We start from the raw sequence: 13,712 nt of genomic DNA, 5'->3' as shown, positions 1-13,712 counted from the left end.
ATGCTATTCTTAGGTTTGGTAGGTGCCCATATGCTGCAGCAGTTATTTGGTTGATGTGCGCCTAAAGATATGTGCTCGCCACTGCACGGTATTTCACTCACCCCAAGATCCTTTTCCTCGAGTGAGGTTTGCACTCCTTGGCCCTCTAGCCTGTACTGTGTCTGCGGTCTTCTTTGACCTTCCTCAATCTTCATGACTTTGTGGGGTTAAACTCCGGGAGCCAGTTGCTGGACCAGGCTTGCCGCCTGTCTAGATCCCTTTGTAGTCCTACATGATCCTCATCCATCTGAATTCTTCACTTTATCTTCATACTGTCTGCAAACTGGAACACCTCTGAATCTATCCCCTCCATTATGTCACATATACCAGAAACCGCAATGGCCCTAGGACTGACCCTTGTGGAATTCTGCTCGTCACAGGCGCCCACTCTGACACTTCACTGTACCATCCATCATTCGTTTCCATCCTTTCAGGTATTCTTTGATCCATTGTATTGCCTTTCCTGTTATTCCTGCCTGCTCCTTTAGCTTATGCACTAATATCTTATGTGGAACTGTCCAAGAAAATGCAATCTGCCCACCCCTCTCCTTCTGTCACCTTGCCCTCAAGATATATGCCAGGTCTGTAACACGATTTCCCTTCCCTGAAACTGTGCTAGTTATTAGGTACGAGCTCATTCCTTTCTAGGTGCTCCAACACTCTTTTCTTGATAATCTTCTCCATAACTTTGCATGTCAGTGACACTGGTCGGTAGTTTAATGCTGTGTGTGTCTTTTTCTAAAAATTGGGACTACATTTGCTGTCTTCCATACCTCAGGTAGTCACCCTGTTTTGACAGATGTGTTGAAGATTGTTGCTCGTTGTACACAGAGCATCTCTGCTCCCACTCTCAGGACCCATGGAGAAATGCTATCCAGCCCTATCGCTGTTGAGGTATCTAGTTCGTTAGCATTCTCTTCACCTCCTTCTTGGTTATATGTACTGTGTCCAGTACTTGGTGTACCCCACCACTCTTTCTGGAGTCCTTTCTGTCTCCACTGTGAATACTTTAAATTTTGTACATTAAAATGGTATAAAATACCGACAGGTTGTAGGTAAGACACATATGCAACAGTTAGGTATCTTTATTATGAAAAGTTTCGCCTACACAGTAGGCTTCATCAGTCAAGTACAGAAAAGTTGATAGAAGCAGAAGATACTTGAAGACGATGTAATCAGTCCATCACCCTTAAAGTTTTGAGGTGGTCAGTCCCTCAGTCTGGAGAAGAGCATTGTTCCATAGTATGAAACAATATGGAGATGAAGTGACAGGATGGAGCTTTTTATAGCGCCAAGAGGTGAGACGTAGGCCATTAGGAGAGGTAAGAACTCAGATGCTGAGAGGTCAGGTCCCTCTCAAATCCAGCCGCTCTCACTAGTGGAAGTTGTCGAAGTTGATTGCAGGTCTGTACCAAGATACCCTTGTGTTGCAGTGTCTGACAGATTGAACATTAAAATGGTATAAAATACCGACAGGTTGTAGGTAAGACACATATGCAACAGTTAGGTATCTTTATTATGAAACGTTTCGCCTACACAGTAGGCTTCATCAGTCAAGTACAGAAAAGTTGATAGAAGCAGAAGATACTTGAAGACGATGTAATCAGTCCATCCTGTCACTTCATCTCCATATTGTTTCATACTATGGAACAATGCTCTTCTCCAGACTGAGGGACTGACCACCTCAAAACTTTAAGGGTGATGGACTGATTACATCGTCTTCAAGTATCTTCTGCTTCTATCAACTTTTCTGTACTTGACTGAAGAAGCCTACTGTGTAGGCGAAACTTTTCATAATAAAGATACCTAACTGTTGCATATGTGTCTTACCTACAACCTGTCGGTATTTTATACCATTTTAATGTTCAATCTGTCAGACACTGCAACACAAGGGTATCTTGGTACAGACCTGCAATCAACTTCGACAACTTCCACTAGTGAGAGCGGCTGGATTTGAGAGGGACCTGACCTCTCAGCATCTGAGTTCTTACCTCTCCATATGGCCTACGTCTCACCTCTTGGCGCTATAAAAAGCTCCATCCTGTCACTTCATCTCCATATTGTTTCATACTATGGAACAATGCTCTTCTCCAGACTGAGGGACTGACCACCTCAAAACTTTAAGGGTGATGGACTGATTACATCGTCTTCAAGTATCTTCTGCTTCTATCAACTTTTCTGTACTTGACTGAAGAAGCCTACTGTGTAGGCGAAACGTTTCATAATAAAGATACCTAACTGTTGCATATGTGTTTTAAATTTTGTGTTGAGCTCCTCTCATATTACTCAGTTGTTTCTTGTGATCTCCCCTCCTTCCTTCCTCAGCCTGATTACCTGGTCCTTGACTGTTTTCCTCCTGGTGTGACTGTAAAACAGCTCTGGGTGGGACTTGGCTTTCATTATGTCATTATTGTACTGTCACTCCTATGTCATTTTTGTACTATCGTTGGGCCTCCCTCCTTACTTGAGCATATTTATTTCTGGCTCTTTGACTACTCTCCTTATTCTCCAGGGTCCTTTCCCTTCTATACTTCTTCCATCCCCTAGCGTACCTGGTTTTTGGTCTCTACACCTTTGGATGAACCAAGGGCTCGTCCAGGCCTTCTCATTATTTCTGTTGCCCTTGGGTACAAACCTCTCCTCCACTTCCTTGCATATTCTTGTCACATATTCCATCATATCATTTACTTATTTCCCTGCCAATTTTCTGTCCCACTGAACCTTCCGCAGGAAATTTCTCATGTTTGTGTAATCCCCTCTCTTGCAGTTTGGCTTCACTTGTCCTGCCCTTCCTGCTTCTCTCTCCACCAGTAATTCTAATATGTATTCAAAGCTCAGAACAATGTGATTACTAACACCGAGGGGCCTTTCATATGTGATGTCCTCAATATCTGCACTACTGAATATGAATACTAGGTCCAGTCTTGCTGGGTCGTCCTCTCCTTTCTCTCTCTGGTAGTGTCCCTAATGTGTTGATGCATGAGGTTTCCAATTATCACCATCATCATCTTAGCCCTCCACGTTTCTGGGCCCCCATGTGGCTCCAGGTGTGTGTGTGTATGCAGAATAATATATAACATAGATTGTAATGAGCATCAGACACACCTGTGTGCCCCACAATAAACCAATTGAATGCTGTGCTGGCCAACAATAAAAATTGTTCTACAAAAACATAGTATAAAAAATTACAGATTTGATAATTTAATATGAACATTATTTTAAACATATTTTCTAACACTGACTACATTTTTATCAATTTTTTGGTTTCATAAATGCTTAAACTCAAAATGGGCCATTAAAGTGCAATTACATTTATTTAAAAGACATGGTTTAAAATGGTTTGTCTTTCGTATGAACTCTCAAGTGTTTTATTAGACCCGATTTATCCGAGAAAGCTTTAATACACTCTGAACACTGATATGGTTTTTCACCCGTATGAATTTTCACATGCTTTATTAGATGAGATTTCTGAAAAAAGTACCTTTGACATTCCACACACTGAAATGGTTTCTCTCCTGTGTGAATTTTAAGGTGGCTTTTCAGATGGTATTTATAAAAAAAGTCTTTTTGACATTCTGAACACTGATAGGGTTTCTTTACTGTATGTACTCGCATGTGCCTTATTAGCATTTTTTTCTGTGGAAAAGCTTGTTCACACTCTGGACACTGATATGGTTTTTCTCTTGCATGAACATTCATGTGACTTTTTAAACTTGATTTCAGAAAAAAATCTTTTTTACACACTGAACACTGATACAGTTTCTCTCCTGAATGAATTCGAAGGTGATCTATAAGATGTGATTTCCGAGAAAAGTCTTTTTGACATTCTGAACATTTATGTGGTTTCTCTCCAGTATGAATTCTCAGGTGCCTGATTAGATATGATCTTTGAGAAAAGTCTTTTTGACATTCTGAACACTGGTAAGGTTTCTCTCCTGTATGAATTCTCAGATGATTTATTAGACATGACTTGTGAGAAAAGTCTTTTTGACATTCTGAACATTGATATGGTTTCTCTCCTGTATGAGTTCTAAGGTGATCTATTAGATGTGATTTGTAAGAAAAAACTTTTTGGCATTCTGTACATTTATGTGGTTTCTCTCCTCTGTGAATTTTCAGGTGTTTCATTAGGTATGATCTTTGAGAAAAGGCTTTTAGACATTCTGTACATGGGTAAGGTTTCTCTCCTGTATGACTTCTCAGGTGATATACTAGATTTGATTTGCGAGAAAATTCGTTTTGACACACTGAACACTGGAATGGTTTATTTTCTGTTTTAACTTTAAAGTTTTTCATAATTTATTTAAAAGGCTGAGTGAACATTAGGAGAAAAATATCAAATGAGGAAAACGAAACAGTTAGTGGTTTAAGTTTGGAAAAAATAAAACTAAGAGTGAAAGAGAAATTAAGGAAATTAAGGATGAAGACAAAAGTCTTTCAATCTGACGAGTAAATGTTCGAGATACTTAACAATAAAGATCTGGTGTGTTTTTATAGAAGGAAACATGACTTTTACAAAATTTAAGACCCCCAGCAGTTAACTGAGAATATGGATAATGAAATTATAGAGAGATTAACAACTTATTAACGGATGTTGATGAAAAAAGCTAATAGGAACAGATATGAAGTTAGGCCAGTTAGCATAAACTAGCAACAAATGAGAGTACTAAGAGGCTACTAGTATACTGGCACAGAGACTTCAACTTATGTTCCACCAATTCCACAACGATTTCCACATACCATTAAATAACAAATCATTTAAAAAAATATTGATGTGACCTTCAAAATACTAGACATCAGCATTCAGAATGTAGTAATTCTGACAGTGTTTGAGCTTCGTATCTCACATTGTTGAAACTGTCTATCTGGCACCTATATGTGCTTCTCTATCACTGGATGCTATCATGTGTAATTCTTCAAGTAACAGTATGAGCTGCAAAAGAAAAAAAAATGATTAGCAGGCCATGAATTGGAACAAAATGTCATACTGCCAAAAATAGTGAAGGAAAGACACATGTTTTGACTACTAATGTAAGAAGCAGATGATTTCTCTTCCTTAAATCTCTTTTCTGTGGATATATGTGACTTACATGACGGTAATTTATAAATTTTTATATATGCTTGGGGATATGGAAAAATCTGATAAGTGCTTGGCAGACAAGCTTAATTAAGGCATGCTTGCCCAAGGTGGCATGTAAGAAAATTCTCTAAGCACATACCTTTCACTGCTGATCCAAGTTCCTTCCTTTTAACTACCCAATATATACCCAATCGAATTTCATTAATCCCAAAAAAACATATTACCTACACCAAATTCTAATAAAGGGATAAACCATAATTCTCTCTCTCAGCCAAACCAATAAAAAATACAAGTAACTTTTTCTATAAGAACCAGGAATTGGTAAGTACTCTATCATTGTTTTATATTATGGTACAGTATTAAAACTGTGTACAGAGTACTAAATTAAGGTGTAAAATTTTGAGCTGACTACAGACGACACTAGAAAATGATCACAATGGGTACAGGATAGCAAATAAAAATATTTGATGTTTTAACAATTTGTTTCACATAAATATATACAGTGGACCAAACCTAACTGACATAAATTTACACAGGTTTTTTTGTACCTTGAAATTTACTGCCTGTCAAAATTTTATGGCTCACCTCAACTGTTTGGTTGTCTTACCACCTTGTTTCACCTTGGTAAGAACGTAGGACCACGAAGGTCCACACAGTGCATCATGTGTGGCAGTGCTTTCTTACTACATATAAACACAGCGAGTTGCTTTTCACCTACCATCTATGTAATTAATTATTTGCTTTTGTGTGCATAGCAAAAGTGAACCTTCGATTTAACAGACTAATGAAGGTGGGGGGGGATGGGAGAGTGTAGGTTACTGCCGACTGTCCATCGTTCCCGAATTGTGATGTTTTAATGGTCATTAGTTCAGGAGGCACCACTGGACATAAAGGCCATTGTAGCCTGTAACAAATTACAGTGAAGATGTGAGGAAGGGAAAGTGAGAAAAGATGAGAAAATGAAAGGGTAAGAATGAGATCAGGTGAGACAAAGACTACATCAAGACTGAATCAAGGTTGCATCAAGACTATAACATAGCTGTATCAAGACTGCACAAAGGCTATATCAAGATTATATCAAGACTAGGATAAGTATGAAACTGGGTGGAATTGTAAAAGAGAGAGGGGGGGGGAAGGTGAGTGGGTATGAAAGAGTGGGCTTGAGAGAGCATGAGTCGGTGACTGGTAGGCAGGTATTAAAAAGTGTGGGCATGAGAGGGGTATGAAGGATGGGTATAAGAGGATGGGTAAGCGAGGATAGAAGTGAGGGATGGGAGTGAGGGAAGGTTATGAGATGGCATGTGGGTGTGAGGGGTAGATGGGTAGGTGTGTGGGTGGATGCATGTGAAAGAGGGTGGATGAGGTTGAGTAAGAGATGGGGGGGGTGAATTTGAGAGGGCTGGCATGAGGGGTGGGCATGAGAAATGGCACATAGGTGTAAGATTGGGTGGGTGAGAAAGGGTGCATGTGGGAGAATGGACGTGAGAGAGGGTGGATAGGTATGTGAGAGAGGGTGGATAGGTATGTGAGAGAGGGTGGATGGGTATGAGAGAGGATGGATGGGTATGAGAGAGGATGGATGGGTGTGTACTTGCCTAGTTGTGGTTGCAGGGGTCGATTCACAGCTCCTTTCCCTGCCTCTTCAATGTTGCTACTAGGTCACTCTCCCTGCTCCATAAGCTTTATCATACCTCTTCTTAAAGCTATGTATGGATCCTGCCTCCAATATATCACTTTCCAGACTATTCCACTTCCTGTTAACTCTGTGGATGAAGAAATACTTCCTAACATCCCAGTGACACATCTGAATCTTCAACTTTCAATTGTGACCCCTTGTTGCTGTGTCCCATCTCTGGAACATCCTGTCTCTGTCCACCTTGTCGATTCCTCTCAGTATTTTATGTCATCTTATCCTACCAATCTCTCCTCCAATGTCGTCAGATCGATTTCCTTGAATCTCAGTAATTTCCTTGTGTTTGGCTAGGTGTGGGTTCCAAACTTGTGCTGCATACTCCAATATGGGCCTGACGTACACGGTGTACAGGGTCCTGAATGATTTCTTACTGAGATGTCAGAAAGTTACTCTTACGTTTGCTAGGCACCCATATGCTGCAGCAGTTATTTAATTGATGTGCACCCCAGGAGATGTGCTCAGTATTACATTCACCCCAAGATCCTTTTCTTTGAGTGGGTTTGTAGTCTCTGGTCCCCTAGATTGTACTCCGTCTGAGGTCTTCTTTGCCCTTTCTCAATCTTCATGACTTTGCACTTGGTGGGGTTGAATTCTAGGAGCCAGTTTCTGGACCAGGCCTGCAGCCTGTCCAGATACCTTTGTAGTTCTGCCTGGTCCTCCTCTGATTGAATTCTCCTCATTAACTTCACATCACCTGTAAACAGGGACACTTCTGAGTCTATTCCTTCCATCGTGACGTTTATATATGCCAGAAACAGCACCAGTCCTAGGACTGATCCCTGTGGAATCCTGCTCATCACAGGTGCCCACTCTGACACCTCGTCACGTACAATGACTCTGTTGCCTTCCTGTCAGGTATTTTCTGATTCATTGCAGTGCCTTCCCTGTTATACCTACCTGGCCTTCCAGCTTTTGCACTAATTTCTTGTGCAAAACTGTGTCAAAAGCCTTCCTACAGTCCAAGAAAATGCAATCTACCCACCCCTCTTTCTCTTGTCTTACTGTTGTCACCATGTCATAGAACTCCAGTAGACTTGTGACACAGGATTTCTCATCCCTGAAACCATGCTGGTTGTCGTTGATAAGCTCATTCCTTTCTAGGTGTTCCACCACCCTTCTGATAATCTTCTCCATGACTTTGCATACTATACATGTCCGTGACTGGTCTGTAGTTTAATGCTTCGTATCTGTCTCCTTTTTTAAAAATTGGGACTACATTTGCTGTCTTCCATACCTCAGACAGTTGCCCTGTTTAGATAGATGTGTTGAAGATTGTTGCTAGTGGTACACAGAATGCCTATGCTCCCTCTCTTAGGTCCCATGGAGAGATGTTATCCAACCCCATCGCCTTTGAAGTATCTAGCTCACCTAGCAGCCTCTTCACATCCTCGGTTGTATGTATTGTGTCCAACATTTGGTGTGCCCCACCTCTCATCTTTCTGGAGTACCTTCTGCCTTCTCTGTGAATACTTCTTTGAATTTCATGTTGAGCTCCTCACATACTTCTCAGTCGTTTCTTGTGATTTCCCCTCCTTCATTCCTCAGCCTGATTACCTGGTCCTTGACAGCTGTTTTCCTCCTGATGTGGCTGTACAACAGCTTCATGTCAGATTTGTTTTTTGCTGCTGTGATTTTTGTACTGTCGAAGGGTTTCCCTCCTTACCTGAGCATATTCATTTCTGGCTCTAAAACTGCTGTCCTTAATCTTCTGGTTCCTTTACCTTCTATACTTCTTCCATCCTCTAGCACACCTGGTTTTGGCCTCTCCACACTTTTGGGTGAACCAAGAGCTCATCCCGGCCTTGCTATTTCTGTTAACCTAGGGCACAAACCTCTCCTCTGCTTCCTGGCATACTTTTGTCACATATTCCATCGTATCCTTTACTGATCTCCTTGCCAGTTCTCTGTCCCACTGACCCTTGTGCAGGAAATTCCTACTGCCTCTGTAGTCCCCTCTCTTGTGGTCTGGCTTCATTTGTCCTTCCCTTCCTACTTCCCTCTCCACTTGTAACTCTATGTATTTGAAGCTCAACCATGTGGTCACTGGCCCCTAGGGGTCCGAATTTCATGTGTGATGTCCTCAATATCTGCACTACTCAAGATGAATACCAGGTCCAGTCTTGCTGATTCGTCCTCTCCTCTCTCTCTCTGGTAGTGTCCTTTGTGTTGGTACATAAGATTTGCCAGTACCACCTCCATTATCTTAGCCCTCCACGTTTTGAGGCCCCCACGTGGCTTCAGGTTTTCCAAGCCAATTTCTATGTGATTGAAGTCACCCACAATCAGTAATTTTGCCCTGCTCCTATGAGCCCTTCTGGACACTTCAGCCAGTTTGTTGACCATTTCTTTGTTACTCTCATCATATTCTTGCCTTGGCCTCCTGCTATTCTGTGGTGGGATCTCCAGACTGAAGCATTCCTATTATGTAGTCTCTTGCTTCTCTGTCTCCTCTCTCCGGCTCCTCAAAATCCTATTGGTTTTTGATGAGCAGTGCCACTCCTCCACCCCCTCTGTTCTGTCTTTTCCCAGGATCTGATAACCAGTTGGAAAGATGGCATCTGTTATCATTCCTGTGAGCTTAGTTTTTGTGAGAGCAATAATGCCAGGTGGTGCCTCTTTGATTCTGTCATGCCACTCCTGGCACTTGTTCATTATTCAATCACCATTGGTATACGATACCTTCAGTTTCATGTCCAATACTGTGTTCTGGGGGGCTTGTGGAGGTTGAGGGAGTGGGGAACCTGGCAGGGTGCTGTAGGATTCTACTGCATTGTGTGGGGTGGGGGCTGTAAGTGTGTTTCGTACTGGGATAGTGTGTTTGGCTGAGGGGTTCTGAGAGTGGTTCTGTGTGTGTGTGTGCCTGTTGCTCTGCCAGGCTCTGGTTATCCTCTGCTGCCTTTATCCTTCTCTCTCTCTTTCTAGCCCCTTTCATTTCTGTGTCCTCTCCCTCGGTTGCTGTCATTCTGTTCTCATTCTGTCAGTCTAGGAACACCCTCTGTTCAGGTGGTGCTTCTTTGATTCTTTCATGCCACTCCTGTCACTGTTGTTTCCTTCAGCTGAGGTTTCTCTTGTAAGACCCTGTTCTGCACAGTTTTGGCCGATTTCTCCTCTTTGAATACCCCCCTATTCTCTGAAAATTTATTATCTCAGTCATGTCCTCTTCGCTTATTTCTTTGATGTTTTCAATCTCTTTTTTTTTTTTTTTTTTTTTTTTTTTTAATGTCTCATCAGAAAGACATCAGAAGCCCATGAACAAGACTGACCTCGCCCTCTCCTCCTCCCATTGCCTTTCCCTCTGTGTATCTGGGTCCTGTTGGTGCATAGCTATTGTCTTCCTTGTTTTTTCCTGTAACTCTTGGTAGCTTGGTCGTGCCCCTGCATGGGACCTGTCATTTTCTCTATCTGCTTCCCCCCTCACTTACTGCTATCCCTGCACCCAACTGCTTGCCCTCTTGGTTCCTTGGCCTAACTTGGTGGACTGAGAGGATGGGTGTGTATGAGAGGGTGGATGGGGTGTGAGAGTGAATCAGTGTGTGAGGTATATGGGAGACGATGGATGTGTAAGAGGGTAGATGGGTGCACTCATCTAAGTGTGGTTGCAGGGGTTGCTATTAGGTCCACTCTTTCCCTGCTCCATAAGCTTTATCATACCTCTTCTTAAGTCTATGTATGGATCTTGCCTCCACTACATCATTCTCCAGATTGTTTTACTTCCTGACAACTCTATAGATGAAGAATACTTCCTAACATCTCTGTGACTCATTTCAGTTTTTAACTTTCAGTTGTAACCCTTAGTTGCTGTCTCACATCTCTAAAACATTCTGTTCCTATCCACTCTGTTAATTCCTCTCAGTATTTTACATGTTATACCCTCTCTCTCTCTCTCTCTCCTGTCTTCCAGTGTTGTCAGGCTGAATTTCCTTAACCTTTCCTTGTAGGACAAACCCCCTCAGTTCTGGGGCTAGTCTTGTTGTGAACCTCTGCACTTTTTTTAATTTCTTGATATGTTTGACAAGGTGTGTGTTCCATACTAGCGCTGCATACTCCTGATGTACACGGTGTGCAGTGTCGTGAATGACTCCTTACTTATATGTCAAAATGCTCTTTTCAGGTTTACCAGGTACCTATATGCTGCAGCAGTTATTTGGTTGATGTGTGCTTCATGAGACAAGCTTGGTATGATACTTGCCCCAAGATCCTTTTCCTTGAGTGAGTTTTGCAGCCTGTGACTCCTTTGTCCTTCCCCAATCTTCATAATTTTGCATTAGCTGAGGTTAAACTCCATGAGCCATTTGTCAGACCAGGCTTGCAGCCTGTCCAGATCCCCTTGTAGGCTTACTTTATCCTCTTCCTCGAAAGCCTTCTCACAGTCCAAGAAGAAGCAATCTACCCATCCCTCTCTTTCCTGTCTTACTTCTGTTACATTGCCATAGAATGCCAATAGGTTTGTGATGCAGGATTTCACTTCCCTGAAGCCATGTTGGTTGTCGTGTATTAGTCCGTTTTGTTTTAGGTGCTCCACTACTCTTTTTTCCTGATAATCTTCTCCATAACTTTACATATGTGTCACCCACACTGCTGTGCAGTTTAGTGCAGCCTGTCTGTCTCCTTTCTTAAAAATCAGGACTACATTTGCTGTTTTCCACACTCTGTGGTCATGTGTACCATCATTTCATTTACTGTCTTTTCCTCATATAGGGATTGTCTAATACCTGTTTAGTTTCCTTTTTGGAAGTTTGGCTTCTCCCGTCCATCTTGTGCTGCTTTACTCTCCACTGTTAACTCTGTGTTCAAAACTCAAGACGACATGGTCACTAGTTCCTAGTCATTGTGTGAGAGAGTGGGTGGATTAGTGAATTACAGAATAGCTTTATGAGTGAATGTAACAGAGTGGGAGAGTGAAAGGGTCGGTAGGTAAATGTGAGTGTGGTGGGTAAGTGGGTGAATATGAGAGTGGTGAGTGAGTGGGTGAATGTGACAGGGTGTGCACTTACCTGTTTGTGGTTGCAGTGGTCGATTCACAAATAACAAAACAAGGCACAATACCGTGACTGGAACGATACACAAATAACCCGTACATAAGAGAGAAGCTTACGACGACGTTTCGGTCCGACTTGGACCATTTACTTTGTAAATGGTCCAAGTCGGACCGAAACGTCGTCGTAAGCTTCTCTCTTTTATGTGCGGGTTATTTGTGTGTCGATTCACAGCTCCTGGCCCTGCCTCTTCACTGATTGTTACTAGGTCCACTATCTCCCTGCTCCAAGAGCTTTACTGTACCTCTTCTTAAAGCTATGTAGGGATCTTAACTCTACTACATCATTCTCCAGACTGTTCCACTTCCTGACAACTCTGTGACTGATGAAATACTTCCTAACATCCCTGTGACTCGTCTGAGTTTTCATCTTCCAGTTGTGACCCCTTGTTGCTGTGTCCCATCTCTGAAACGTTCTGTCTGTCCACCTTGTTAATTCCTCTCAGTATTTTACATGTTGTTATGCCCCCTTTCCCCATCCCTCCTGTCCTCCAGTATTGTCAAGTTGATTTTCATTACCCTCTCCTCATAGGACATATGCCTTAGCTCTAGGGCTAGTCTTGTTTCAAACCGTTGCACTTTCACCAATTTCTTGACGTGCTTGACCAGGTGTGGGTTTCATACTGGTGCTCCATACTCCAATATGGGCCTGACGTACACAGTGCACAATGTCTTGAATGACTTTTTACTTACAAGTCGAAACGTTATTCTTAGGTTTGCCAGGTGCCTATATGCTACAGTAGTTATTTGGTTGGTGTGTGCCTCAGGAGATGTTCTTGATATACTCCAAGATCCTTTCCTGTGAGTGAAGTTTGCAGACTTTGACCCCTAGTACATACTCTGTCTGCAGTCTCCTTTGACCTTCAATCTTCACGGCTTTGCACTTGGTGGGGTTAAACTCCAGGAACCATTTGTTGGATCAGGTTTGCAGCCTGTCCAGATCCCTTTGAAGTCCTACTTGATCCTCGTCTGCTTGAATTCTCCACATTAGCTTCACATCATCTGCAAAAAAGAACACCTCTGAATCTATCCCTTCAGTCATGTCATTCACATATTCCAGAAGCAGCACTGGCCCTAGGACTGACCCTTGTGGGACCCTATTCATCACAAGCAAGTAGGGTACCATCACTCGTTTCCTTCCTGTCAGATATTTCCTGATCCATTGCAGTGCCTTTCCTGTTATTCCTGCCTGTTCCTCTAGCTTTGGCATTATCTCTTGTGCAGAACAGTGTTGAAAGTCTTCTTGCAGTCAAACAAAATGCAGTCTAACCATCCCACTCTCTCACTTTCTCTCCTCTCTTGTTATACTTCTGTTACCTTGTCGTAGAACCTCAGCAGGGTTATGACATAGGATTTTTCCTCCCTGCAAATATCGAACTTAGTCTGAAGGAATCTAACAGGAGACCAGTATCACAGGAAAATCTAAAAGTCGTAAAGGAAATTGAAAAAAACCCAAATACTACTTCTCTTATGCAAAATCTATGGGAAAAAACATCCAGTATTGGGCCCCTGCTTAGGCGGGATGGGACATACACAGATGACAGCCAAGAAATGAGTGAGATACTAACGTCCCAATATGACTAGGTGTTCAGCGAGCCACTGCCCAGACTAAGGGTCGACAACCCAAATGAACGAAGCCCAAAATTTGGGCATCCCAAATATCTTGGATATTATCCTAACTCCACAAGATTTTGAGGAGGCAATAAATAGCATGCCCGTGCACTCTGCCCCAGGCCCAGACTCGTGGAACACTGTGTTCATCAAGAACTGCAAGAAACCCCATTGCTAGCCTTCAGCATTTTATGGAGAGGGAGCATGGACACAGGGGTCATCCCACACACACTCAAAACAACAGACATAACCCC

The 13,712-nt window shown here is 42.4% G+C and overlaps 1 protein-coding gene across 1 annotated transcript in view; it reads right to left on the bottom strand.

Moving 5' to 3' along the window:
* Positions 1–2,221: 2,221 nt before the first annotated feature.
* Positions 2,222–13,712, bottom strand: part of LOC128699300 (zinc finger protein 84-like) — a 40,600-nt gene continuing 29,109 nt past the window's right edge. The window contains exon 2 of the mRNA XM_053791906.2: positions 2,222–4,972. Within this exon, the coding sequence (XP_053647881.1) occupies positions 3,370–4,335 (966 nt within the window). The 5' untranslated portion in view covers positions 4,336–4,972 and the 3' untranslated portion in view covers positions 2,222–3,369. The remainder of the gene's footprint in view (positions 4,973–13,712) is intronic.

Source organism: Cherax quadricarinatus, chromosome 61 (assembly GCF_038502225.1).
Source record: "Cherax quadricarinatus isolate ZL_2023a chromosome 61, ASM3850222v1, whole genome shotgun sequence".
Classification (NCBI taxonomy): domain Eukaryota; kingdom Metazoa; phylum Arthropoda; class Malacostraca; order Decapoda; family Parastacidae; genus Cherax; species Cherax quadricarinatus.
Note: the sequence above shows the minus strand (reverse complement) of the source record. Positions and strands in the feature narration are given on the sequence as shown.